General features: G+C 45.0%; 1 protein-coding gene across 1 annotated transcript; it reads left to right on the forward strand.

Annotated features, from left to right (window-relative positions):
* Positions 1 to 419: 419 nt before the first annotated feature.
* LOC102903125 (uncharacterized) lies at positions 420 to 8832 on the forward strand. Its single transcript, XM_006985263.4, has 3 exons — positions 420 to 441; positions 1009 to 1283; positions 6677 to 8832. Exons 1-3 carry the CDS (start codon positions 420 to 422, stop codon positions 6809 to 6811), a joined length of 432 nt encoding a protein of 143 aa, XP_006985325.2. The 3' UTR covers positions 6812 to 8832.
* The last annotated feature ends 2338 nt before the right edge of the window (positions 8833 to 11170 follow it).

The following is an 11170-nucleotide window of genomic DNA, read 5'->3' on the forward strand; positions in this document are numbered from 1 at the left end:
TCTCTGACCTCCCACATTCACCTTGGTGCACCCAAGGCAATAAATGCAGAAATATAATTTTAAAATGTAAAGCTTTTCACCAGGAAGGTGGCATCTGAGTAAATAGTAAAGAATGTCAGTCCCTTGAGGGCAGGGGTTTGTGTCTGGTTTTGTGTGGTGTTATACTCTCCACACCCACACAGGGCCTGAGCAGGGAGGGCATAAGCTTCAAGTACTGACCTGATGCACACACAGTAAAGGAAGGGAAGGGAAGGACTCCTAAGGACAGCCTGTGAGAAGCACGTTTTAGGCAGAGGCTAGGAGGCAGGAGGGTGTCTGGTGTGTTCCTGGAAAGACAAATCTGAGTCTCTGGAGAAGAATGAAACCCAGGGAAGGAAGGGACAGGCTGATGAAAGAGATAGGGATCTCAGGGGCCAGAGATGGAGATCTCAGGGGCCAGAGGTAGAGATCTCAGAGGCCAGTTAAAGCCTGCAGCTCACATTCCTTCTGTTGTTTTAGTCTGTTGACAACGTCTCTCTCACTACATAGACCAGGATGGCCTCAAATGTCCCATCCCTTTGCCTTGGGATTGCAGACATGTGCCACCGCATGGATTAATGCTTAACTTTGAATGAAATGGAAAGCCACCAGAGAGTTTAGATCTCAGAAGTGACAGAGGTCTGACTTGTGTTTTCTCAGATCATCCTGGGAGATACAGGACGGAGGAAGGAGGCAAGAGTAGAGTCCCTCCATCCCTGAAATAACCACACCCTGTGTTGACTGACAGGAAAAACTAGATGGGACCCATAATAAATCCATCAATCTGTTCAGTGTGGTGCTTTTAAACTTTGTTGTGTGCCTTCATTTCCTGGGGGCACTTGGTGAAATTGTAGGTCACAGGCTGCATCCCCCAAACTCATGTAGAGGGTCTGGAGCTGGGCATTGGGATCAGCCTGCACCTGGGCTGGGATTTGAAGAAGCACCCGGTGAGTCAGTAAGAGCTCGAAGCTTTCAGATGCTTGTCCGTAGGAGGAGGAGGTTGGAACAGCACCCCCTCCCCGAAAGCCTTAGACAAAGGAGGGGCCCTCTTCCTCCATTGCTCCTTGGCTGCTGCACATGGGAGGGATGATGGGGCAAAACGGGGAGGGACTGGAGGGAGTCCTCGGCAGAAAGCCCCCCTCCTGTCGTCAGACAAAGGGCGGTGCCCTATAAAGGCTGCAGCCGAGGCTCAGCGTCCAGGCGAGGGCGCACACGGACAGCCACAGCCGCTGCGACAGCGCGGGCTCCCAGCTCCCCGCAAGAAGGTGCGTTGACTTAAGGGAGTGGGAGTGTTAGGAGCAAAGGGGCCACCGAGCAGGCCACAGAGAACGGAGAGAGATGTGGCCACTCGGTAGCAGCCACTGAGGGGACTCTTTGGGTGACCCGGGAATTTTAAGAGGGTCAGTGGCAGTGGCGCGGCACTCGGGGAGAGGGTCTGGCCTCCTAAGGCGCGCGTGTTGTCCAAGCCGCTTTAGCTGGAACGCAGAGACAGTCCCCTCCACCCCAGAGCATCTCCAGGCTTCTTTATACCGCCGCCAGATCTCTCTTAGCGATCTTCCGACACTTTGCAGATGTGAAATTTCAACCCCTATACGCTTTCCCAGATTCCCGAAATAACGGGCGGGTTTGCTACGATGAGATAATAACTTATTTTTCTTAAAGAATCGGGAAGGGATAGCTGGGGAATGAAGAAGGTTCACAGACAAGTTGCAGATTGAACAAAAAGAGAAGAGAAGTCAAGTGCGTGCAGGCTGCGAGGCCCCCAGTGTAAAGTGCGCCTCAGCATGGATAGCCCATGAAAATGGTTGAAGGGGACCGCCTTAGTCTGCTCCCCGACAGAGCGGTATCCAGTGTGCTCTGCTGACTCAAAGCAAAGCGTGGGGTTGCTTAAGAGAAACAACTTGCGTGATAGTATGCATAGTGAGTGCTAATATGTGAGTGTATGTGCATGTATGAGTGAGCGTAAAGTGTACACCTCAAACTCGCAATGGCTGGGGAATGGGATGGGTTAAATAGATATGTAAGAAACTTTCCTCGTACCGTTTACTTTTTAATTTTTTCGAACTGGTATAGAATAACTTTCTAAAAATCAACATAAAAGGTGTTCGATATTATTGTAACATTTTCAAATAAACTGTTGTAGTCATTTCCTTCCCTCGACCCACACCGCCTGCTGCCCTTATATCCCCACCCCCGACCTTGTGGCTTCCCCTGTAAAGTTTTGCTTGGTACTTTTTTATTAACGGAGCAGAACTGTACCTAGTGTTGGCTGTTATTAGACCATCCCTAATCTAGTTATTCAAAGGGCTGTTCGCCTTCCTTCTTAGGGGGCATCTGCACTTCCAAGAGTTGGTTGTAGGAAGAGACAAACACACAGGATTGAGTTGCAGGAGAGAAACCTTAAGAACAAAAGACCTGTATGAGCCTGCAAGCCTGAGGCTAACCCTGTAGCAGTGTGAGTTGCTGAGACCTTTTGTGCCTTTCTAGCTGACCTGGGGTTTGTGTCCAGGAGCTGTGGGCACCTAAGAGCATCATCGGCTATTAGCAACAGCGGACACCTTCTCTAGGAGCGTAAGTCATTTTCTTCAGTAATGTGCTACCTTCACTGGTGACAATATAAAGAGGTTGTACACTCTATATTCACGGTGTATTTAACATGACATTTGTCCAGGAGCTTTCTATAGCATCCATGCCCTAGTGAGAGAAGTTGTCCAGGCAGGCCTTGAACTTAGAAAATTTTTTTGTATGTACGGGTATGTATATGGGTACAACTTGCATGCCCGGTGCCCAGAAGAAGGGGTTGGGTCCTCTGGAACTTGAGTTACAAACAATTATGAACTGTCATATGGGTAGTGGAAATTGAACCCAGGTCCTCTGGATGAACAGCCAGCGCTTGTAACCATGGAGCCATCTCTCCAGCCCTTACAACTCATTCTTGAGTTTATAACCCCTACCTACCCAGGTGTGTGTGGCTAGAATTCAAAAGTACTATGAACTTGAATAGGGAGATATTACATCTTTATTTTCTATTAACATTTATCCTAATGTAACATTTCCTTTAGGTGTAAGGTGCATTAATATCAACCATTTTTTTTATTCCCTTCTCAGAATAATTATTTTAAATGCATTAAAAACATAGACACAGAAAAAATCCAATAATATTTAGTAGCTGCTCAGATACTGTGATTTCAAATACAATGTAGTAGCAAAGATTTATCCTAAGACAAGACAACAGTTGTGAATTTGTCACCAGTGGAAGTTTTAGAGACTTGTATCTCACATCCCAAATGTTGTAGATATTTTGAAAAAAAAAGCCAAGTATCATTTCTTAGAAATTATGGTAATATGTGTAGTTTTTAATGTGTTAAAAATTAAGCAAATGCATTACCATATTGCATTTTTAATTTTAGCATTTTAATAACTACTAAGTATAACATTATTTTCTGTGTCGCTGTATTTTAACTTATGCATTTAAAATTTTGACATAGGAACCATTATATATTTAAAATCATTGTTCTGAGTAGATTGCAAACCCAGGCTTCCCTTGACCACCAAAAAGATTCATGGTACAAAACAGAAAAAGAAGATGTTAATGAGCCCTAACCTAGTGGGAGTCCTCAGTCGTGACACTGATGCTTTGCCCTTATTTCAACGTCTATCCGTGGCATCTGGTGTGGAATTTTCCCTCTTATTTTGCTCTGAAATCAAGATTAGTGGCAATCAGTCCTTGCAACTGGAAAAACACTAAATGCAATTTTCCTTTGATTTAAGAAGTACAGTGCAGCGATTTTCTAGTGGCCTCTATTTTGAGCTTTTCCAGTTTGTTAAGTTACTGATTTCTATTTCCCCCATGGAGAAGGAGAGTAAAACACTCAAGGCTAAATCAGCAAGTAATTACCAAGCATCCCTCAGGCAGCAGGCTACATTTTAGAAGAGTTTTTTTTTTTTCCTTCCCTTCCCTTCCCTTCCCTTCCCTTCCCTTCCCTCCCCTCCCCTCCCCTCCCCTCCCCTCCCCTCCCCTTCCCTCCCCTTCCCTCCCCTTCCCTCCCCTCTCCTTCCTTCCTTTTTTCTTTTCTTTCTTCCTTAACTGACCCTTGGGTCTGTCTAGTACAATAGACTCCAGCCGTCTTAGAACAACACCACAATCAGTTTACCCTGCCTAATCTTCTTTGCTTCCAGCTTGAAAAGGATCCCCACCCCCCACGGGACTAGAGTTGACTTGGCAGTGAGCTAAACCCTCCTTTGATGAGACAACTTTGTCCTTCAGCCCTGGCCAGCTTCAGTGTGAACAAAATCTAATAGTTTTCTTTCTGTCTTCAAGTCCCCTTGATCTGGGTTCAGGTATAGTTCTCTGTTTCAGGTATAGTTGGGGTAAAATTCTGGCAACATGCTTTTATTGTAGGACCAAAGACCAAAAGATTCAGAAATGACTAGGGCTAGAGACAAGAGTGGGGCAGTGTACATTTCTAAACAGGAAGAGACCTGGTCCACCCTTCTGTTTACAGGGAGGTGTGGTCTTCTTGGAAGCTTGCTCTAGCATGTAGGTGTGTTGTTTCTCTGCTTCTATAGAATCTATTTTCCTCCCTCAGGTAAACAAAAGGCAACTTGCTCCTGAGGGTCCAGCAGCAGTACAAGAAAGCCATGCCCTGACTCAGGATGTAGTTCTGAACCCTCCTCAAGAGTCTGCCATAGGTTGAAAATACACATTGAAATTGTATTTGACATACCTAACCTATAGAAAATCATTAACTTAGACCAGCATGCCTTAAACGTGCCCAGAACACTCACATTCACCTACAATGGGCACAATTGCCAATGCAAAGTCTATTTTATAAGAAAGTAGGAAATGTCACATACAGTTTATTGAATACCTCGATCCACAAAACACTGGCAGCATAGTACTATGCCCTCCAGCTTACTCCAGTGATGGTGTGGCTGACAGGGAGCTGCAGTTGATCCCAGGGTCTCCAGAGAGTATCATGCTATGTGATGAAGACTCATATAGTCAGGGTTAGGAGGAGGCTGGGTAGAGCTGATCCCTCCCTCAGTGCTAGACATTGAACCCTGGGCCTCCTTCATGCATGCTAGGTAGGTGCTCTTGCCCAGGGGCCCAAACTCATTTGGTAGCTCAAGGAGGCCTTGAACTTGGAGTCTTCTTGCCTCGGCCTCCTAAGTAGCAAGGAATGCAGGCCTGCATTGCCAGGCCCAGTTAGAGCAGCTCTTTAAGGAATGTGGAAAAATAGAGGGAGAGAATGTGTGAAGGGGATTCAAGAAAAAGGAAAGGGCATGAGGAAAAGGTAGAGTTAGCAATAGGCGTGACTCTTTGGAACAGCAGAAGGCACTAAGTGCCCTGGGAAGCTGAGGCTGGAGCATGCTGCAAGTGACAGCAGTGGGCTGCAACACCAGGCTGCCTAGGGCGGGGCTTTCGCTTATTGCCAGTGCATCCTGAATGTTCCCAATAAAATGCACTAATCCAGGCCACCTGGGGAAAAAGGGGGTGCATGCCTCCAGGAGTTAAAGATGTCAAAATGAGATCTGGCGGTATTTGATGATACCTTTCCTAATGTGGAAAAGGTGAGCTATGGGAGTGCTAAGAAGCCTGGGTGCCTGCTGTAGATCCATGCCACAGGGCACCCGCCGATGATCTTTTCATTCTTTTTTTTTTTTTTTTTTGGTTTTTTTTTCGAGACAGGGTTTCTCTGCGTAGCTTTGTGCCTTTCCTGGTGCTCACTTGGTAGCCCAGGCTGGCCTCGAACTCACAGAGATCCGCCTGGCTCTGCCTCCCGAGTGCTGGGATTAAAGGCGTGCGCCACCACCGCCCGGCGATCTTTTCATTCTTACCAGGCTGAACACCTCCATGTCTGTTTTCATAAATCTGGATATCACTTTCTCCCCCTTTCTCCCCCTGCTCACAGTCTTCCAAATGTGCTCCTGTGTGAACATTCTAGCTACTGGAGATTGGAGCACAACCCTCCAGCTAAGGTCAGCTAAAACAAGGAGAGCTGTGCCATTTTCTCCATTCCAAGTGTCATTTTATTGAGGAGACCCTGGAGTGCAGCCTTTCTCTCGTTTTAAAAGCTTTTGACACACTGCACGTTCACACCCAACACTTCCTGGGATAAATGTGTACTCAATTCCACATTGTAGATGACTTTGATCAGCTGGGAGGGACGGGTTATAAAGGAAGTAGTGGGGTTGGAGATGTCGCTTAGTCAGTGGGCATGGCAAACATGAGGCCCTGGGTTCAAAAATCCCTAGCATGCATAAACCAAAAATGGTGGCACTTGCCTGTAATCCTAGCATTCAGGAGGTGAAGTAAGAGGATCAGAAGTTCAAGGTTGTCCTTGGCTGCATAGTAAGTTTGATGGAAGCCTCGAATACATGAGATCCAGCGTCAAAAGTGTGGGTGTGTTGGGGGAGAGCAAGGGAGGGACTAAATACAGTTTTGTAATGGTGACTTCAAAATAATCATGGGAAAAAAAAGGGTTCTTCTTTTTGCCCTTTCCTCTGCCATCTTTTTTCTTAAACACTGGAAATGGATTTCCTGACGTCTGAGTTAAGAAGCTCTACCACTGCAGGTTCTTGGAAGAACATGTGATAGTCACTGGGCCTCTTGCAATGTGTTGGTCACCAAATTCCCTTTTCTCTCCCATCTCAGGAACCTGGACATGACCAGAAAGATCTTCACAAACACCAGGGAGCGCTGGAGGCAGCAGAGCGTCAACAGTGCCTTCGCCAAGCTGAGGAAACTCATCCCCACTCACCCTCCAGACAAGAAGCTGAGCAAAAATGAAACGCTTCGCTTGGCAATGAGATACATCAACTTCTTGGTCAAGGTCTTGGGAGAGCAAAGCCTACAGCAAACAGGAGTAGCTGCTCAGGGGAACATTCTGGGGCTCTTTCCCCAAGGGCCCCACCTGCCAGATGTGGATGAAAGAACTCTACTCAATGACCCTGGCCCAAGCCATGAGGCTCCCTAGGGTGGCTGTGCCGGCCAGCCCCCAGGGCAGTACTGGTTGCAGAGTCCTGTGGTTTCATGCTGCGGAGAGGTATGACGCAGGAGGTGATTGGGACAGAAGCTGAGATCTGCAAAAGGACTTGAGGAATGTTGCTCTGACCTCATTACCTCAGAACTTCAGGCAGAATGACTTGTTCTATAAGTTTGCACGAGACCATTGCAAAAAAACAAAACAACCATCTTTTTAAAGCTGCCATCTCACTCATGACTTCAGTAATGACGATTTCCTTCTATTGGATGTCTGATGAATGAGCAAAGCTTGTTGCCCTCTGAATATATTTAAAAGTTTGCGTTGAAAAAGGAGACATGTCTATTGAGGGTAAATACAAGAAATCTTAAGATTGATGAATGAAAAGGTAGCCACGGTGGAAAGGAACACAAGAGAGGTGTGGGAGTCATCTCTGGAGGGATGTCCCTTCAGAGCAGAGCAGTGAGGATTATGTGTGTGAAAGTCTCCATATCCTTCGACCTCTATAGAATCATGATCTTCTACTTTAGTTGAACCTCTGAAACCAAATAGTGGATTGCATTCATTCCAGGAAAAACCTTGGTAATTTAGAAGCTAGACTTCATAGTTTTCTTATTAAAAGTTAGCTAAAATGAGTGAGCAGACCACTTAGATTGACACATTGGGTACTAAAACATTTAATTCAGCCCACATTCCTTCCAACTTAAGTCCTGTACAATTCGATAATTATGAAAACCCAAATATTGCCATTTTCTATTTTGTTGAGAGCAAACAATAGAAATAAAGGAGCAGAAGCTAATGACCTCGTGCATTTAGCTTCACTTCCTGCCTCCCAGGGACCATCAGCTGGGTCTTAAGCTGGAGGCACGGGTGGAGCCCTGTGGATGCTCCAGTCATCACCACACACCATTCTGGGCCTCACGGTACTTGGATTCAAAGATAAATCTGGTAGCTGAGCCCCAAATGCAGATGTCTATCTCTGGGACATTTTATTTCCCCAGAGTTCTTTTGGCTTTTATGATCTTCTAAATCACAGGTGGGAAATCTATGTATTGTGGTTATGAATTTCCAGTGTCTATACAATATAGGACTTTAAACTTCTTGTCTCTCTAGAAAGTATTAGAGTAACTGCATCATTAAGGTCGTTTTAGCCGACACACTTGTAGGACAACGGGTTTCCCTCTAAGTCCTTTATTTAATCCCCACTAGATCAATTTCCCCACAGAAACAGCATAGCTTTTGGAGACTGGTAAGCACGGAGGCTGGCCAAGTCCTTCCTTCCACCCGAGATGTGTATACCATTCTCACCATTTTGGGGAAGTTCAAGGTTGTCCCCAAATTGCCAGGCAGTGGGACATTTCAAAGTTTTTATGGTAAATGTCAACTAAGTAACACTACCCTCTCATCTGGTACATTAAATAAAATATGTCTGACAGTGACTTTGTTTTTACATAGGTTCTGTGAATATGAAGAAAGCAGAGAGGTCCTCTGTCTCTAAATGCAACATTTTTGTGCTCTATACAGTACATACTCACTTTCCTGATTGTTGGAGCTCTTGTCTGTGCTCAGCTGGGGGCCTCCCACTGAAATGCTTACAGGGACCCCAAAAAGATGTAAAGAAGCTGAGTCATCATTACAGTAAATGGGGGGAGATACTTAAAGAAGCCCGAGAGGAAATCCTTTCATAGATGAATAAACCTCTACAATGTTATTTTATGTGATGTACTCCTTACAATATTTGTTCAGCTTTAATTTTCCTGTATCAAGTTGAATTAAATTAACATGATTGTCAAACAAGCACACAAAACAAAACAAAACAAAAAAGAACTGTAATCACATGTAGTCCAAAACCTAGTGAGGATATGTGTGAGAATGGAAGCTAATTCAAAATTCCCTCTACGGTTTCCTTTGGTGGTCCTAGTCATAAGACTTCATAGTTCAAATGTGTTGCTGTCTGCGGGTGCTACTTCTGTTTATGGACCATTTGAGTCTAACAGAAGAGTTAAGCCAAATTTTCTAATTCTGCCTGTCTGTTCCTTGAACTAAAGTGAGCATTTGGTCTGCTTTGGACAGTAATGGAAATGTGTAGAAACCATATTCAAGCAGGGCCTTGCTTTATATGGACTGTGTTGCTCCATTTCACAGAGAAGAAAACAGGCCTGTCTCATGGGCCATCAGTGGAAACCTAGGACACAGATGCCAGTCTCCTGATCCTCTCTCTAGCCTGTCCATAGCATTCACCAGTCACTGTGTGTTGAGATTGAAAAGGAACAAGCGCCTTATCATTATGTTAACCTTTCCCCCAAAGCATTTAGTGATCTTCATATGCTCTTTTGTGATATGAAATTATCCTGCTCTGTAGAATGTGAGTAGCTGTGTTAACCAAAGATTTTTATCTGTTGATGCATTTTGTGAGTTCTTAACCATTGATAATACTTTGCTATTTAACTGTTAACTTATTACAAATAAATTATTTAAGAAAATAATTGTCCTTTTATTTTTAGGTATAATTTCATAAACTTACTAAGCATATCTATCCCATCTCTCCACTTTCATGGTCACTTTCCTGACATGGAAGAAAAGCCTTTCCATACTCATTGTCCTTAGTTTAGAGAAAAAATTAGCATCAACTGATTTCTTTCCTCTCCCCCCATGTCCTCACAGCAGCAGGCTTTCTTCTTTCCCCCTCTCTTTCCTTTTCTTTTTCCCCCCTTTTAGACAGTTTTACCACATAAGACCCCGGTGGTCTTGAACTTATGATCCTTCTGTGTCAGCCTTGCTTATGCTGGAATTACAGGCAGGTGCCACTACACCTGATTCATATGGCTTCCTAATTGTCTTCAAATCACAGCTGTGGTCAGATTGCTTCCATGCTCCTGAACCCTCAGTGTATCATCTACCACACAGACAGACATTGCAAGAGCTAGGGCACCTGCAAACTTGGCCCCATCATAGCTTCCCCTCATAACATTGTAACAAACCCTACACGTGTTACATGGGCCAATAAAATGGCTTCACTTCATGATCCATTTTTCCTGCATCTTCCTTTAGCCTTGTGATTTCAGTTGTTTGTTCCACTCTCATTCCTTCCACTTGCCTCTCCCTCTGTATCATTTCTCAGACACTAAATCCTTCATGGTTGGTCTTAATATATAACCCCCTTCTACTCTCCATTCCTTCCCCTCACCCTTTTTGAGACGGGGACTCACTCTGTAGCTCAGGCTGACTTCAGTCTCTTGGCCATCCTCCTTCCTCACCTCCCCAGCGCTGGGACTGCAGCCTTGAGCCAACAAGCCCTTGGCTAGGTACTCTTACACAGCGTCCCAGAGTTCTAGTCGACCCACTCACTGCTTCCTCACCTCCCTTATCTGACTTACAACCTCTTTTCCTTTGCCTTGTATTATGGACACCTGTATATATCCTGTTCTTTCTGAAAAGCTGAAATCCACTTGAGTACAGGGATGGATTCTGATGTTTAATCCTTACCGTAGCCCTGCAACTTCTAAAATGTGAAAATGATTCCAAGACTATCCATGTCAAGAATATGGTTGGCTTCCCCTGGGGGCGGGGGGGGGGGGGGCGAGATAAGACATTAAAATGAAGCTGCACAGGCTGTTTCCCCCCCTCTGAGAAGCTCAGTCTAATGCTTCTCTTTAAAGCTTCCCATCATTACCATCCAAGAATACCCCTTATAGCACCTGCCTTGTGAATTTCATCACCTAAGAATGAATGGCTTGAGTTGGCCAAAATCAGTATTAAGTTATGCACGACTGGCATTGTCCTTAGGAAGGCAAAAGATGAAAAAGCCTGGGGATAATGGTCAGCTTAACTGCTGACCTAGGCCAAAGGTTAGTCAAAAGTCACATCCTTCACTAGAGAGGTCAATGATATGGAAAGATGTGAAAGGCCAATAGCAATGCAAAGTGAGGGATTTGCAGCAGGTGTTTCGAAAGGAATTTGAAGGCTAGAATGTCCTCCAGGGATCTCAGGAGGCCGGAGGTGGCAAGGCCTCCCCAGCCCAATGTCTTCTTGTGCCCCACTTGCTGCTTACTGGAGACAGACAGTCATGCATGACTTCATTTTCTTAACTTCGCTAATGGTGTATCATAAAGAAGTTCTAAAGACACCAGATTTATACAAGTTTCAGTTAGGTTCATAATTTACTA

This window comes from Peromyscus maniculatus, chromosome 2 (genome assembly GCF_049852395.1).
Source record: "Peromyscus maniculatus bairdii isolate BWxNUB_F1_BW_parent chromosome 2, HU_Pman_BW_mat_3.1, whole genome shotgun sequence".
Taxonomy (NCBI): domain Eukaryota; kingdom Metazoa; phylum Chordata; class Mammalia; order Rodentia; family Cricetidae; genus Peromyscus; species Peromyscus maniculatus.

Bases quoted from the DNA above. Each gene is read 5' to 3' on its own strand.
- LOC102903125 (XM_006985263.4), top strand. From the start codon at position 420: ATGGAGATCTCAGGGGCCAGAG. The intron at 442-1,008 runs GTAGAGATCTCA...GCTTGTCCGTAG, and splicing joins GGAGATCTCAGGGGCCAGAG to GAGGAGGAGGTTGGAACAGC. The intron at 1,284-6,676 runs GTGCGTTGACTT...CTCCCATCTCAG, and splicing joins TCCCAGCTCCCCGCAAGAAG to GAACCTGGACATGACCAGAA.